This window comes from Strix uralensis, chromosome 4, assembly GCF_047716275.1.
Source record: "Strix uralensis isolate ZFMK-TIS-50842 chromosome 4, bStrUra1, whole genome shotgun sequence".
Classification (NCBI taxonomy): Eukaryota; Metazoa; Chordata; class Aves; order Strigiformes; family Strigidae; genus Strix; species Strix uralensis.
In genome coordinates, this window is record NC_133975.1 from 35,621,720 (window position 1) to 35,635,479 (window position 13,760).

Below are 13,760 nucleotides of genomic sequence, written 5' to 3' on the forward strand. Positions count from 1 at the left end.
TCTTAAATAGTTCTCTCAACTGATCATGATTTTTTAAAAACATATTAACAACTCTGTGCTGGCTACTATATTGCCAATATTATCTTTGTTCAGGGGGAAAAAAAACCCCAAACACACACAAGTTTGGAAAGGGGTGTAGGGTTTCTTTCTTTGATCAAACACTATAAATGCAGTAAGATTATGTCTGGTTTGAAAAGATCTTTCAAGATGATGTGAGATTTTATGGCAATAATTCTGTACTTAATTATTAAAGATGGTATGTCTCAAAATGAGATAATAAAGGCGAGTGAAGATCAGGTTACTTAAAGAGTTAATTACTGAAGGCATTTGAGCTTTGAATTGGTGTGGCTTTAGTGTACCAGATGGTGCTGAAGGCAAGAGTATTTTTGCAAGGTAAGCAAAGAGATAACAGAAATTTATAGTGTTCTTTTGATAGTAAGATCAAAGTTCATTCTACATGAAGTTTATCATCACTTACTAGTTTCCTTTCAATAATCATACTTCGGGTTTGTTCTGTTACTTTCCATTCAAAATTATTTTAGCTATTTTTTTATTAAGTATTTTTTTGTGTGTGACTTCATCTTGACTTACAGTTCTGGTTTTTATCTTATGTATGAGAGAAACAAACTACCAAAAGAATGTGATTGACAATGAAACTGGACACATCCTAAATGCTTTCAAGCCCTTAGAATGCAGGATGTTAGACTTGGGTTTATTTTTCTAGTATAGCTGTTTGGGTGTGTGTGATTATATATTTCTTTTCATTATTCCCCCAATAGTTCAACTAGTAAAAGGATTACTGCAGAAGCGGTTATACCACTGTCTCAGTAAATCCAGACTGAAAATAATGTACTCTGTGAGTGACTAATTAGAGTATGCAAAACTACATGGTTTACTTTTGTAGGATACGTTTGAGCAGTTTTCTATAATTATATATTCACTAAACACGGATTTTATACTTAATCTGAAATCTAGTTGAAATTGAAGCACTACAATGCTTATTGAATTGGAAGAGTTAGTTTATGTAAAGTGTTTTTTCCTCCTTATACCATACGTTAATAATCTTTGGTGGATTGCTTGTCTTTGCTCCCTGTTTGCAATCACTAAAATGATTAATGAGTACTCTGATCAGCAAATTCCACATCTTTGTATCTGGATGCTGTTAAAATAGTTCAAGGAAGTGACTCTTAACTTCAGATGTGCACCTTGCACTTATACTTTGTAGTAGTCAGATTGAGTAGTTAAATTGCCTGGTTACTGATTAATGTGGTAACAGCCATAGGACTAACTAACTAACTTTTTGACCCTATATACAAAGCTTACAGTCTGTCTTGGCAACAAGTAACAAACACAAAACCACTGATATTACTGTACTTCAATAAATGTCCAATGTGCTGACGCGAGCACGCCTCTATGGACTAGGCTAGTTATCCCTTATTTGATGCAGTCCTGACTTGGCTAGGCCTGAGATCTCAACTATTACTTTACTTTTGTGGAGTACCATTCAAAGGGCAAGACATTTATTCAGCTGGGATAAACGTGCCAGAAATGTTTTTTGTGGATGAAATTCAACAGCATATTCAGCATCATCTGAAACAGGAATAAGGAAGTGCCTAAATAAAAAGTGATCTGAAGAGCAAACAGAATGTGTAGTTCTATAAAGCATTTTAGACCTTTCAGTCTGGAGTTTACCTAGGTGCCTGTACACTGTGGGAATGTCCTGCTGGCTTTTGCCTGAACTGCTGCAGGTGGGAGTTGAAGGGGAAAGGCTCCAAAGCTGTGAAAGACTGCACTTAGTTGAGTGCAATCATGCCTATACTTAACAGAAAGGGAATACTGATTTCCTACTACAGTAGGTCTCACTTTTAATTTTTCTAAGCCTATTCATAGGGTAATGTAACTCATTTTTTGTAAAATACCCTGATCAGAAAGTTCATACATGAAGTGGAAAACTACTCCCTTTAGCCCCCAAAGTGGATTTAAACTGCTTAGAAAGGTCTGCTAAGCCACAGGCTGTAAGCTGTGCTAGGCAGACGTGATCTTTGTTCAACCTAAACAACTGTATAGCAAAAAAAGGTAAGATTCATGAGGCCAGAGAGAGCAAGCACACAACAACGTAACTGTTATGGATAGAGTACTCAGCTAAGAGAGTGGAAAGAAGAACCTGGGCTCTCGATTTATCTTGGAAAGTGATATCATTTTTACAGTCTTTATTGTAAGAACATAAATGATTGCTTTTGAATGTTTTATTTGAGCAGAAGAAGCATTTGCAGCCATTTAATGGGCTTGTAAATGATAATGCTAGTTTCTTTTGGGACTATATGTTTACAATCATATTTTCAGCACTTGAAAATTACTAGTGCCAATTCTGTTGCTGGTTTTATTAAGAGCTATTAAGGTGCTTGGGACAAGAAAGTTTAGCAATGAAAAGCAAGTTGAATTGCTAAGGAGCTATCTTTAGGACTATGTAAACCAAAGGTGTTCAGTTCCTTTATGATATGCTTTCTCTGGTATGATAGCTGGTTAGGACTATGATCTTGTTTATTTTTTAACTCAGCAGCCTGCCTTCATGGTGATATATTAAAATGGCACACTGTCTAGCTTACAATCATCATCTATACATGACTGGTAAGACATGGAGTTTATATTTTGTCAGCTGCAAAGCTGAAATCTGTTCTTAAATCCCTCTGCTATTACTTTTCATTGACCTGTTTTTAGTAATCTCTTTGTTTACTTTGTTTGTGAAGTCTTGTCTTGGCTTACATAGAAAACAAGATTTGACAACAGTCTTGCCAAAAAGTTTATCTGAACATCTTTAGACAGGAAATGTGGGCCTTTTCTGATGATCACTGATTGTAAAGTTAGGTGTAGATCATAGTTAACTTGAAATCAGTTGAAAGAAAGAAGACTGAAAATTATTGTGTTTATCAGTCATCTTGTCTGTATTTCAGAAAGTGTTGAGATATTGGAAGCAGTTTAAAACGATGACATAAGAGATCTTCCTGATAGTGAGACTTGACGGTCACTGTATTATCAGAGATGTCTAAGACATGACCTGAGCACACTAAGTACTTTCATGAGGAGAAGACTGCTGATTCCAGTGGACTACTTAGTCTGTCAGACAAAAGGAAGATACATTCCTCTGTCTAGAAGGAAGAGCTGTTTTGAATGGGATATAATACACTATTTCGTAAATGAGGGTGATTAGTAGGAAATCCTGCCTTGAGGTGCAACAGCATCTTTATCACTTGAAGAGACATAATTGGTCTTCAACTTACAGAATGTGTGCTGTAATTTGCCCAGTGCTTTAGGGCTGTATTATGCAGTAGTCAAACTAGATTATCATTACAGCCACATGTGAATTTAAAATCCATACTTCCTTCAACTCTTATACTGATTTATATATTAAGACTTTGTAAAGAAAATACCAAGATAATTGTTTTTAGCATTCATTAGTAATTTGTCATTTTTGAGGTCAAAGTGGGGGAGCAAGTGCTTAAATCATAATACATTATAAAGATCTAAAGCTTTAAACTGATTGAGTTGCGCTAATGCAGTCCAGAGAAACCATTTCTACTGACTGCTCATGGTTTGTGTTCAACATGGAAGACAAAAATCTCATCAACAAAATGTGACCTCATAGAATCATCATAGAAATGTAGAATGGATTGGGTTGGAAAGGATCTTAGAGATGATATAGTTTGAACCCCCCTGCCATGGGCAGGGACACCTTCCACTAGTCCAGGTTGCTCAAAGCCCTGTCCAACCTGGCCTTGAACACTTCCAGGGAGGGGGCAGCCACAGCTTCTCTGGGCAACCGGTGCCAGTGCCTCACCACCTTCACAGTAAAGAATTTCTTCTTTATATCTAATCTAAATCTACCCACTTGCAGTTTAAAACAGGTACTCCTTGTCCTATCACTATACTGTCTGATAAGAGTCCCTCCCTGTCTTTCCTGTAGGCCCCCTTTAAGTACTGGAAGGCCGCTCTAAGGTCTCCCCAGAGCCTTCTCTTCTCTGGGCTGAACAACCCCAACTCTCTCAGCCTGTCCTCATAAGGGAGGTGCTCCAGCCCCCTGATCATCTTTGTGGCCCTCTTCTGGACTTGCTTCAGCAGGTCCATGTCCTTCTTATGTTGGGGGTCCCAGAGCTGAACACAGTACTCCAGGTGGGGTCTCACGAGAGTGGAGTAGAGGGGGAGAATCCCCTCCCTTGGCCTGCTGGCCGCACTTCTCTTGATGCAGCCCAGGATACAGTTGGCTTTCTGGGCTGCAAGCGTACATTGCTGGCTCATGTCCAGCTTTTCATCCACTAATACCCCCAAGTCCTTCTCTGCAGGGCTGCTCTCATCGCCCAGTCTCTTTTTGTGCTTGGGATTGCCTCGACTCATGTGCAGGACCTTGCATTTGGCCCTGTTAGACTTTGTGAGGTTCTCACAGGCCCACCTCTCAAGCCTGTCCAGGTCCCTCTGGATGACATCCCTTCCCTCCAGCATGTTGACTGCACCACACAGCTTGGTGTCATCAGCACCCTCAGCAAGTTTGCACTCAATCCCACTGTCCATGTCACCAACAAAGATGTTAAACAGCACCGGTCCCAGCACCAGCCCCCGAGGAACACCACTGGTCACCCTCCTCCACTTGGATTTCGAGCCATTGACTGCGACTTATATTTAATTCCAGTGTCTTGTATCATGTGAAGTTGGTAATAAAAAGTTGTAGCTGCTTTATATATTTCCTTAAACCTTCAGTGTCAATGCATTCAAAGATCAGAGAAACTGTATTTCATTTCATACACTACAATTCAAGTAGTGTTTATACTACATTCAAATCAAGCCTGTCTGTTCAAACTCATTGGAGGCAGCTTAGTAGACTTGGCATCTGCTTTATTCTTCTGGATCGTGGTGGGTTAGTCCTGGCTGACAGCCAAGCTCCCATCCAGTTCCAGAACTTTCATCATCTCAAGCTGAATGTGCAGTTGGAAACTCTGTTGCGAAAGCACATATGCATGTGTTTGTAGGTATGCCTGTAGTAGGGAATTCATGATGTATACACAGCAAGACAGAAATTCTGAGCCTTCCCTCCCCCCTTGGAAAGACCACTTTTTCTGATGCTATTTCGTTCATCATTGAGATCATCCATGCTATAAAGATAGCATGGAATTAATATTAACATTCTTAACGCAGTGCCCACCTAATGTTCTATGTATTTTTAAAGAGATTGCTATTTCAGCATTCAATGACAGTTGTTGTTGAAGTGCTATTTTTCAGATACAGAGGTAACGTGATGTAACTGGGTGCTGAGATGAAAGCTTATATGGGATAAAATAAATACCTGCTAATGGAAGCTTCCTTGTGCTATTTTCTGTTCCAAATCTATCAGGTTTATTTATATTTCTATAATTGAATGCTGTACTTGCATTTTTGTCTGTTTAATACTGTTCAAAATAGAAATATGAAGTAAATTTCATTTGAATACAGTTGTAACTGTTTTGATTTTTCAGTAGACCTCAGATAGACAGCAGATATCCCCAGAATGTAAACTCAAAGGAGGAAGGAAGGGAGAATACAATTGTATTTGTTACCTGGGTTTTTTGTTTTGTTTTTGTTATGGATGTTTACATTTAGTTTCAGTTCATTGTAGTACCTCTCTAGCTAGTGAGGCAGCACAGCTGTGGTTTATCCAAAGTCTCTCTAAATTATTATGCTGCTGTTATGAAAATGTTTCTGATAAGGTGAGATTTGAAACATTACTGAATAGAAGAATTACACCAATTCACTAGAAATACCATTTGCTCATCATTATCTTAGAAATGTTTGTTACAAACTCATGTTTTCCTGAGGATGCTTGACCCATCTTGCCAGTGTGCATTGATTTCCAGGTGGAATAATAGTCAGTGTTGTGAATTACTGAAGCTCACTGTTCCTGTTGGGTTTGTGTATGTGAGGGTGGGGGTGTGATAAGAGGAGGCAGAAGGAAAACAGGAAAATATGACTGCAAAACGATGCTCTGTGAGTAATTTTTGCTTCAAAAATGAATGCTTTGTCACAGTGATGTTTCTCACACATGCTGTCATTTCTCTCATTCAGCAGCGAACAGGTTCTCCCCACCTCATAATAAGGATTTCAAAACTGATTATGTTACAGACATCTTCAGAGATAATTGAAATCATATTTTACTTTGCACTTCTGTGGGAAAGTGGTGCATGCAAAGGTGTGGTTATTCATTTATTTGTGTAGAGGGAGGAGCACAGCAAGGAGATCTCCATACTGTTACAGAAAAGAGAGGAAGCTCAATCTAAAAAGTTTGAAAATTTTTCAGTAGAAGGAGCAGAGTGGGGGCTTTTGTTGCAGGGAGCTAACTTATATTAGGTCCAAAGATTCCCCCCAACCCTCTTCATGGGCATTCCCAAAAGCCACACTGTATAGGAACACTCAACCTTATTATCACGGCCTTAATTCAAAAGAGCTCTCGAACAACAACAGATGAAATCTGTTGCTGGAGCATTAAGCATTTTATAATATAGAAAAACTTTGGGAAAAAAAAAAAAAAAGAAAAACTTAGTGATTGCCATAATCAACTTTTTTTCAGTCTTAAACTGTACTGAAACACTTCACTGAAGCTAAATTTTCACTTAGGAAAGTGGCTAGCAGTAAAGAGTTAAATAAAAAGAATGTCATGCATGTGTATGTGATTCTAAATCCAGAAGTGTTACATTTCCTTTGTTGGCATTCGTTTCTGCTGAATATACAGGATATATATGGTGAAGACTAAACCCTTCTGTTATTGGTCTGAAGTGTTTAAACAGAAGTGTGGCATGCTTGGTTGAAAAGACTGGAAGTTTTAACAGATCAAAGCATATATATTTTGTTCTTACTGGATATTTTTGTACTTACCCATTTGAGTTGTATTGACCAGCTTAATTAACAGAAGTTATATCTGGAATTAGACTTTCTTTAACAAACTGTAGTATGTAGAACAGTTGTACATGTAGAATTCTGTCTGGAGTGCTTGCAGCAAAAGCATTTGTGCTTTTTTCCCCCAAAGTATTAGTTGGCATTTAGTGATGGCTCCAGTCTTAATGGCTCTCGATGAGGGAAAAAGTGGATAGGAAACTGTTGAAAGGTGCCATCTTTCTGCTCTCATGTGTTAGAAATTCTCTACTTGCTGCTGCTGTGAGAGATGGAATCTAATATTGTCAAAGGGTGTAGACTGAATATTGAATACTCAGAGAAATGCAATTTCTTCTGGAATTACTTTATTCTTCCTGTGCTTTTTGAGATACTCTCCATTCTCAACCAATCTATTCAACAGCTGACTCCTTCAGTTACTATGCTGAAATTTACCCTTTTCCCTTGCAACTGTGGTGAGTCTCAGGGGATTAATGCTTCAAGGGAGGGCTTGTGCTGGCTTTCTCCAGAGGTACTCAATAGAAAGAGTTATTTAGGAGAGCTTGTGTTTCATGAAGTCACCTGCAAGTCCCTTTGCTCGAGGGAATCATCGGCTCTGCCATTTGTTCACTTCCAATTAACAGTTCTATGCTGTTCCCCATAGAGCCTGTGAAAAGAAAAGGTGTGGCTTGGCCAGCCTCAGCCAGGAAATTAGGAGAAAGCTTTGTTTAGAGTATGTGACAATAAATATTTTCAGTTGTCATTGTTCACAGCTCTGTAATCTCTATGGGAAGGTACTACCTCAAGGAAGTTAATACAGAGTTGTGACATCTTTTTTTTCCCATCTTCCCCCCCACCCCCCTTCCTAAATTCACAGTATTAATGCAACATTTTTTCCTTTTTTTCTAATTGTCATTCCCATGTTCTTTTTGTAATTAAGGGAAATTACTTCGTAATACCAAAAGACGTAGCCCTGCAATAGCATACATATCTTCTGTGTGCTGTAAAAACATAAAAAGATAAAGTAGAAGATGGTGATAGATCTTTATGACTAGAATAGTAGGTATATAATGGATTTGATACAATGGTAAGCCAGATTGGTGGAAACACAACAGCAGATGTGACCATAGTTGAAACAGCCATTATTCGCACTCTTTGTTTTCTGAAGAATAGTTGTTTGAACATTTGACAGGTGTAATTTTGCCTTATATAGGTTTTGTTCATATTATTTAGTATAGGCTGTCTATTTTGTTGGTATACATAGAGTACAACTGTATTTTGACAGGAGCATTGAGTAGCTATGCACTGGTGGTATACAATTCAATTTCTATTGGCCTTTCTCTTTTAAGTAAAATTGAAATCTTTGTTGGTTTTCTTACTTACATGCTCTGTTTTTTGTCAGCTGTGAGACAAAATTGAAGGCTTTTTTATTGTAGCAGATCAACCTTGAAAACTTTATAAATGGATTTTAATTTTGCTTATGAAGGCTCTTATTAATAAAAAGCTTGCACTATAGTTAGAAAAAGGAATAAGAAGTATGCGGCCTGTGTTTTGATCTTTATTTTGTCCTTAATATGGTAATTGCTTCCCTGTTTTTCAGTATGACAATTAAGGATCAAGGGTGGCAGTGTTTTCCTGTCATTGTAAAAAGCTGGGATAGTTGGGGAAAGGTCTCATGGCATTGCAGCGTCTTCTGTATCTAGCATATGCTGGATTCCTGCTGCAGAGAATATGGGATGCTTTGGCCAATAGTGGTTTAATTTGGGCAAATTTGAATCTTGGTGTTTGCTCTATGAAAAGCCAAGTTGGGTCTAGCAGGATTTACTAACACAGGCTCAATTCCATGTGACAAAGTGATGGTATTTGTGGGGCCAGCTTGTACCTGCAAACAGGTTATTGGCTTATGTGTAGCAAAGAAACTGAGTTATCTTTTGTGTCTACATACATGGCACAGTTAACCCACACCATAGCAAGCCATTCAACTATAATAGAGAGTTGACTGAGTTTGCTTTTCGTGAAACTAAATAGTTAAAATTTTGAACCTACTGTTAGGGAGAATTAATTCAAATAAGATCCTTTCACTGTCTTTTTGTCACCTCTTACTCTTTGACTTTCTTCATTTAAAGTAAAACTCACCGTGTCTTTCTAATCTTGCATTAAAAGATGTATCAAACTCTTACAATAAAATCTAACATCATGCATCAAAAACTTGGACTCATTCTCTGCTATTGCCAACAGTAGCTGTTTGACTCCTTGCCGTTGCCAAATCAAGCTAACACACACAGATTGCTCTGGTTTCTACCATTAATGCATCTCTTCAGGTCATCCTTTTTCTGTTGTTATCATTAAAAATACAAATAAATGTTTCTCCCAAAGAGAATAGTAATTATTCAAATAATGTGTGTAAGCACCCTTTGAATAAGACATATGATGAATACCCTCTGAAAACAAGACTTCATGAGAGAGAATTACTTACATTACTCCTGTCAGAAGCATGACATGCACAGATGTGTTAGAAAATTGCACTGTGTCTGTCGGTAAGGGCTACAACAGCTTAGCTTTCAGATTGCAAAGAATATTTTTGTGGCCCTTAAGGTTTGGAAATCCTTCACCCCTTCCCTTAATGAAAGCATAAATTCTGCAAAAATAGAAGAAACCCCCTAAGAAGAAATTGAGATTATGTTTATCAGTTACTACTGGTTTAACCTAAACTTCATTCAGATTATTTTCTTGAAGGATCTGATTAATTATTCTTTTATGTTTACAGGTCTAATTACAACCACATCTAGAAAACTAGATCGAGAGCAGCAGGGGGAGCACATACTGGAGGTAAATAATTTCTTTAGTTCTCTGAAAACAGTGACTATAAGTTCATTGCTCTTTCACAGAAAGTTAAGTTTACCATACTTGATTACTATATTTAGAATTTACAGAACTGGATTTCAGAAGTAATTTGCTTTCTATGTTCATTACATTGCAACGCAGAAAACCGCTTATCTTATAAAAACAGTGTGTTGAGACTTTTTTGTAAGAAAAGAGTTAAGATACAGATACAAGACAATTTTTTGGTTTTATATCTGTAAACTAAGGTTTTCTTTCAGTACAAAGGCACAGTTGTTAAAAGAAAAAGTGTGGTTCTTCTTTTTATCTTCCTCTGTAATTATTGGAATAGCTATTTCAGCCTGATTTTTGCTGAAAAAGTCGTCCAGAATCTTTTTTTAGCATTGAGAATGCAAACAGATTGTGAGTAGACCTTTTTTCTGCATAACATACTTACCAATCACATAACTAGATGATTTGCAAAATATGCATTGTATAGTGAGAGTCTAAAACCATTAAATTTGTGCTTAATTCTTTTATTTAGCTACATTTAATTGATTGCCTGGAATTTATGTAATAGCTATTCTCATTCTCTGTCAAACAACATGAAAGAAAAACATGTAGACGAATGTGAGTCAGAGTTTCACAATGTTGTTATGCAGTATGACAGCATTGTACATCACCTGCAATGAAGACAATATTCACAGTGATACTTACATACTAAGATTTATCTGGAACCTTTATTGTGCCTTTCCTCCTGAATGATAGATAAAAGACTGCAATGTGAGTTGGCAAAACTAACATTAGAGCTAGAGAAGTAAGCCTGGACTTACTCAAAACTTGTGAAATCTGTAGAAAGGTTTTCTATAGGAATACAAGGACTGCATAGATGTGGAGGTGAATGTATTCCTTGATAGCACAGACTATCCTTTTGCAGAACTCCAGTGTACATGCAGTCTTCCTGGCCCTTTTCTATCCCTTTGGTGCATTACAAGCTGGATCAATGCAGCTGTTGGACCAAATTTTATCATTATTTTCATTTCTGTATCATCTTTGGAAAGACCTCTTTGCACCTGAGTAGCAGAAGGGTGGAATTTCCTCTGCAGCGTGTTTCTAATAGTAGTAGTAGCAAAGTTCTTTAAGTGGCAAATCTGATTTAGTACTAGACATGTTATTCCTGTAAATTATAAAGTCATTATATTATTCTCTTTTTAAATTACATCCTTAAAATCTGCTTGTGTCAATTTCCCAAAGCACTTCATGTCAGTTATTTCTTGACCACTGCTATGTATATTGGTTGTAAAATTGGTATCTCATGACTTTTACTCCTAGTCATATTGTGCTGGCTTTTGTAGTAGATCTGTACAGTAAATCAAATGAACTGTGGATCGTTCTTTGACCCTGAAGCCACCTGGCACAGTATGTCTTTGACTGCTTATACCTTATCCTTGGAAGGGGGTGGCCATGTCCAAGTTGCCTGTTGAGAATGGTGCCTGAGATGTGTGAATTCTCAGGCTGCAGCTAGGCAATGTGTGGGAGTGTGCTGCTTGTTCTGGGCCAAAACTTATGCCAGAGATCCCACTAGCAGTATAATGTTATGGGCAGTTGTCTGCTAGCAATCATGCCTGTTAGTTTAACCTTAAGTTATAACAAGACATCATGTACAGAACTCAGGGGTTTTTTTTAAGGTCACAGTATCACACAATGGTACATAAATTCTCCTGATTTCAGCATTCTCTATAAAGGTAGAAGATTAAGCTGATTGCTCTTTAGTTTGGAATATTGGTTATTGCCTGATGGTATAATTTATAATTATTCAGTCTTCCTTCATTTTGAACTCCAGATGGTTGTTAAAGTTTTAAATAAAAGTCTGTGAAGTATCCAGTGGAAGAACTCTTTAACTACAGTGATACTGACAGACATCATGGCCCAAAGTAGCAGTTTTCCCATTTGTTCGTTTTATGTTTACAACTTGGAAAATAGATTGGAAAGAAACACAGAAATGCACAGAGTGGTGGGCAATATCATGAGCCAAGTGCTGAGCATCTGGCTAATTAATTGCGCATTGAAATGTTGACCAGATGGGTTGGTGGGTTTATTCCTTGTTTGCTGTTAAATTTGATCCTTGACTGCACTCCTGCTTACATAATAGTAATTAGTATGTCCCATTCTTTTATTCCCAACTTGTAACTATTTCCTGAGTGCCAATTGGCACTTTTTTAATGCAATTATTTTAGGTTATCTTCATGTTATTCTCTCATCTCTTAGTATTCTGTTTGTTATGTCAGTAATGCCTTCAAACTAATGTTGCGTTCAAATCAAACTAGATTTTCCTCAAATTTGCCTTTTTTTTTTTCTGCTTGGCTCAGGGCAATGCTAATTTTATGTTAACGGCCAAGTTACTCTGTACCCCTGGGAATTTCCTCTTTTGGGATGTGTTTTGGTTTTGGTTTGTTTTTTTTTTTTTTCAAACTGAGAGACATGGTGGTGTTCCATTACAAGTACTAAAGGGAACAGATATTCATATATGTGAAAATTCTACCATATGTTGGAGATGAACGTGAATATTTGCATTTCATGTTGCATTGCATGTGTTTTGTTGTGGTTAATCACTTTACTCGTACTTTTTCACTTCCTTCATTCTTGCAAGTTATACCACATTTCATTTATATTTCCATATTCTTCTTCCTAAAAAAATATGAGAAAGGGCAAGAAAAAGCATATCTGATCATGTACTCATTCATGTCAATGTAAATTCATTTTTTCATCAGAGATTCAGTTCTAGTCTGCCATTAGTATTCATTTCATTATTTTGTATCCAAGTTATCCTTGAATCCTTAGTTTTTCCATAGTCACATTTTTCAGGGCATCCTAAGAACCAGTGAAGGAATTAACCACCCACGTTCTTGACAAAAAACACTTGTTCTCCCCAAATTGGGGTGGGCTTGTTGAAACTGGAATATCCTATATCAGTGGTGCATAGGGTTTGCTTGGGTTAGGGGGGGGTGGATTTTTTTTTTTAACACCCTCTGCAGCACTGTTCTTGGGATTGTAGAATCATTTAGGTTGGAAAATACCTTTAAGAGTCTAACCGTATATCTCTCCTATAATATTTTGCCAGTGATACTGTAGTGACTGACTTCTATACGGAGCTTCCTCCCAGCAAAGACTTGAATCTTCCTCACAAACTCAAAACCAAAATGAAACTGCACCATGTTACACATTTCCCATAGAATTTGTTGGAAACACTGGGTGTTTTATTTTTTTTTTTTTTTTAACTTTTATTTTATTTTGCATTCCTCTATGGCTTTCACAAGTATCCGGTAGAATTAGATGACCATACCTCAGTTTATCAGTTTCCTCTAGTTACAGCAGAGGTGGCATAGATGACCCTCAGACATTCCTGTGTGTTTCTGTGTAATAAGAAAGGTAAATTAAGTCAAGGAAGATGATTTTAAGGGAGGGAAAAAAAAAAGAGTGGGAAAAAGAAAATGAAGGGGAGACCATAGAAGGGCTGAGGGATAGTGCTGTACCAGGTGATAAAATTGCTCTTAAAATGAGAGACACAAGGATTAAAATTTTACAGCTAAAACCAAAACCAACCCAACAGCAAAGAGAAAGTAAGGAAAACAACATGAGGGATTGACCAAAAAAAAAAAGTCTTTACCCATCATTATTCCTTGTGTCTTTAATCCCAATTTTTTGGAAAATATCCCCTTCAGAAGCTGAGATTTAGCTAAGCTGCTAGAGGTCAGGTAATACTGTTATCAGTGGAGAATTTGTATTTGTTTTAAATGCTACATGTAATAGGAGCTAAACTCTCCCCGGAAAATGCCTGGCATCTATCTGAACCCATTAGCTTTTACATGGATGGCAAAGTGCAGCCTGAAAGTGATTGGTCTGATTCTGTAACTCTTCTACTAACTGAGCTCATGCAGGAAGCAGGAACAGAAACCCCCTATCTTCTTCTTTGAAATAGATGCTAAAGTAATTTCCATATGCTCTTATTTAACCCCTTATTAACCAATAATTAACCAATAAGGGGTTAAATA

The 13,760-nt window shown here is 37.3% G+C and overlaps 1 protein-coding gene across 9 annotated transcripts in view; it reads left to right on the forward strand.

Moving 5' to 3' along the window:
* FAT1 (FAT atypical cadherin 1) overlaps positions 1-13,760 on the forward strand; it is a 115,073-nt gene that overhangs the window by 50,091 nt on the left and 51,222 nt on the right. For all 9 annotated transcript variants that reach the window (XR_012628685.1, XM_074866337.1, XM_074866341.1 and 6 more), the window contains exon 4: positions 9,656-9,717. Coding sequence is in view for 8 of the 9 variants with exons in the window: in XM_074866337.1 (XP_074722438.1) it covers positions 9,656-9,717 (62 nt within the window). In the remaining variant the exon portion in view is untranslated. The remainder of the gene's footprint in view (positions 1-9,655; positions 9,718-13,760) is intronic.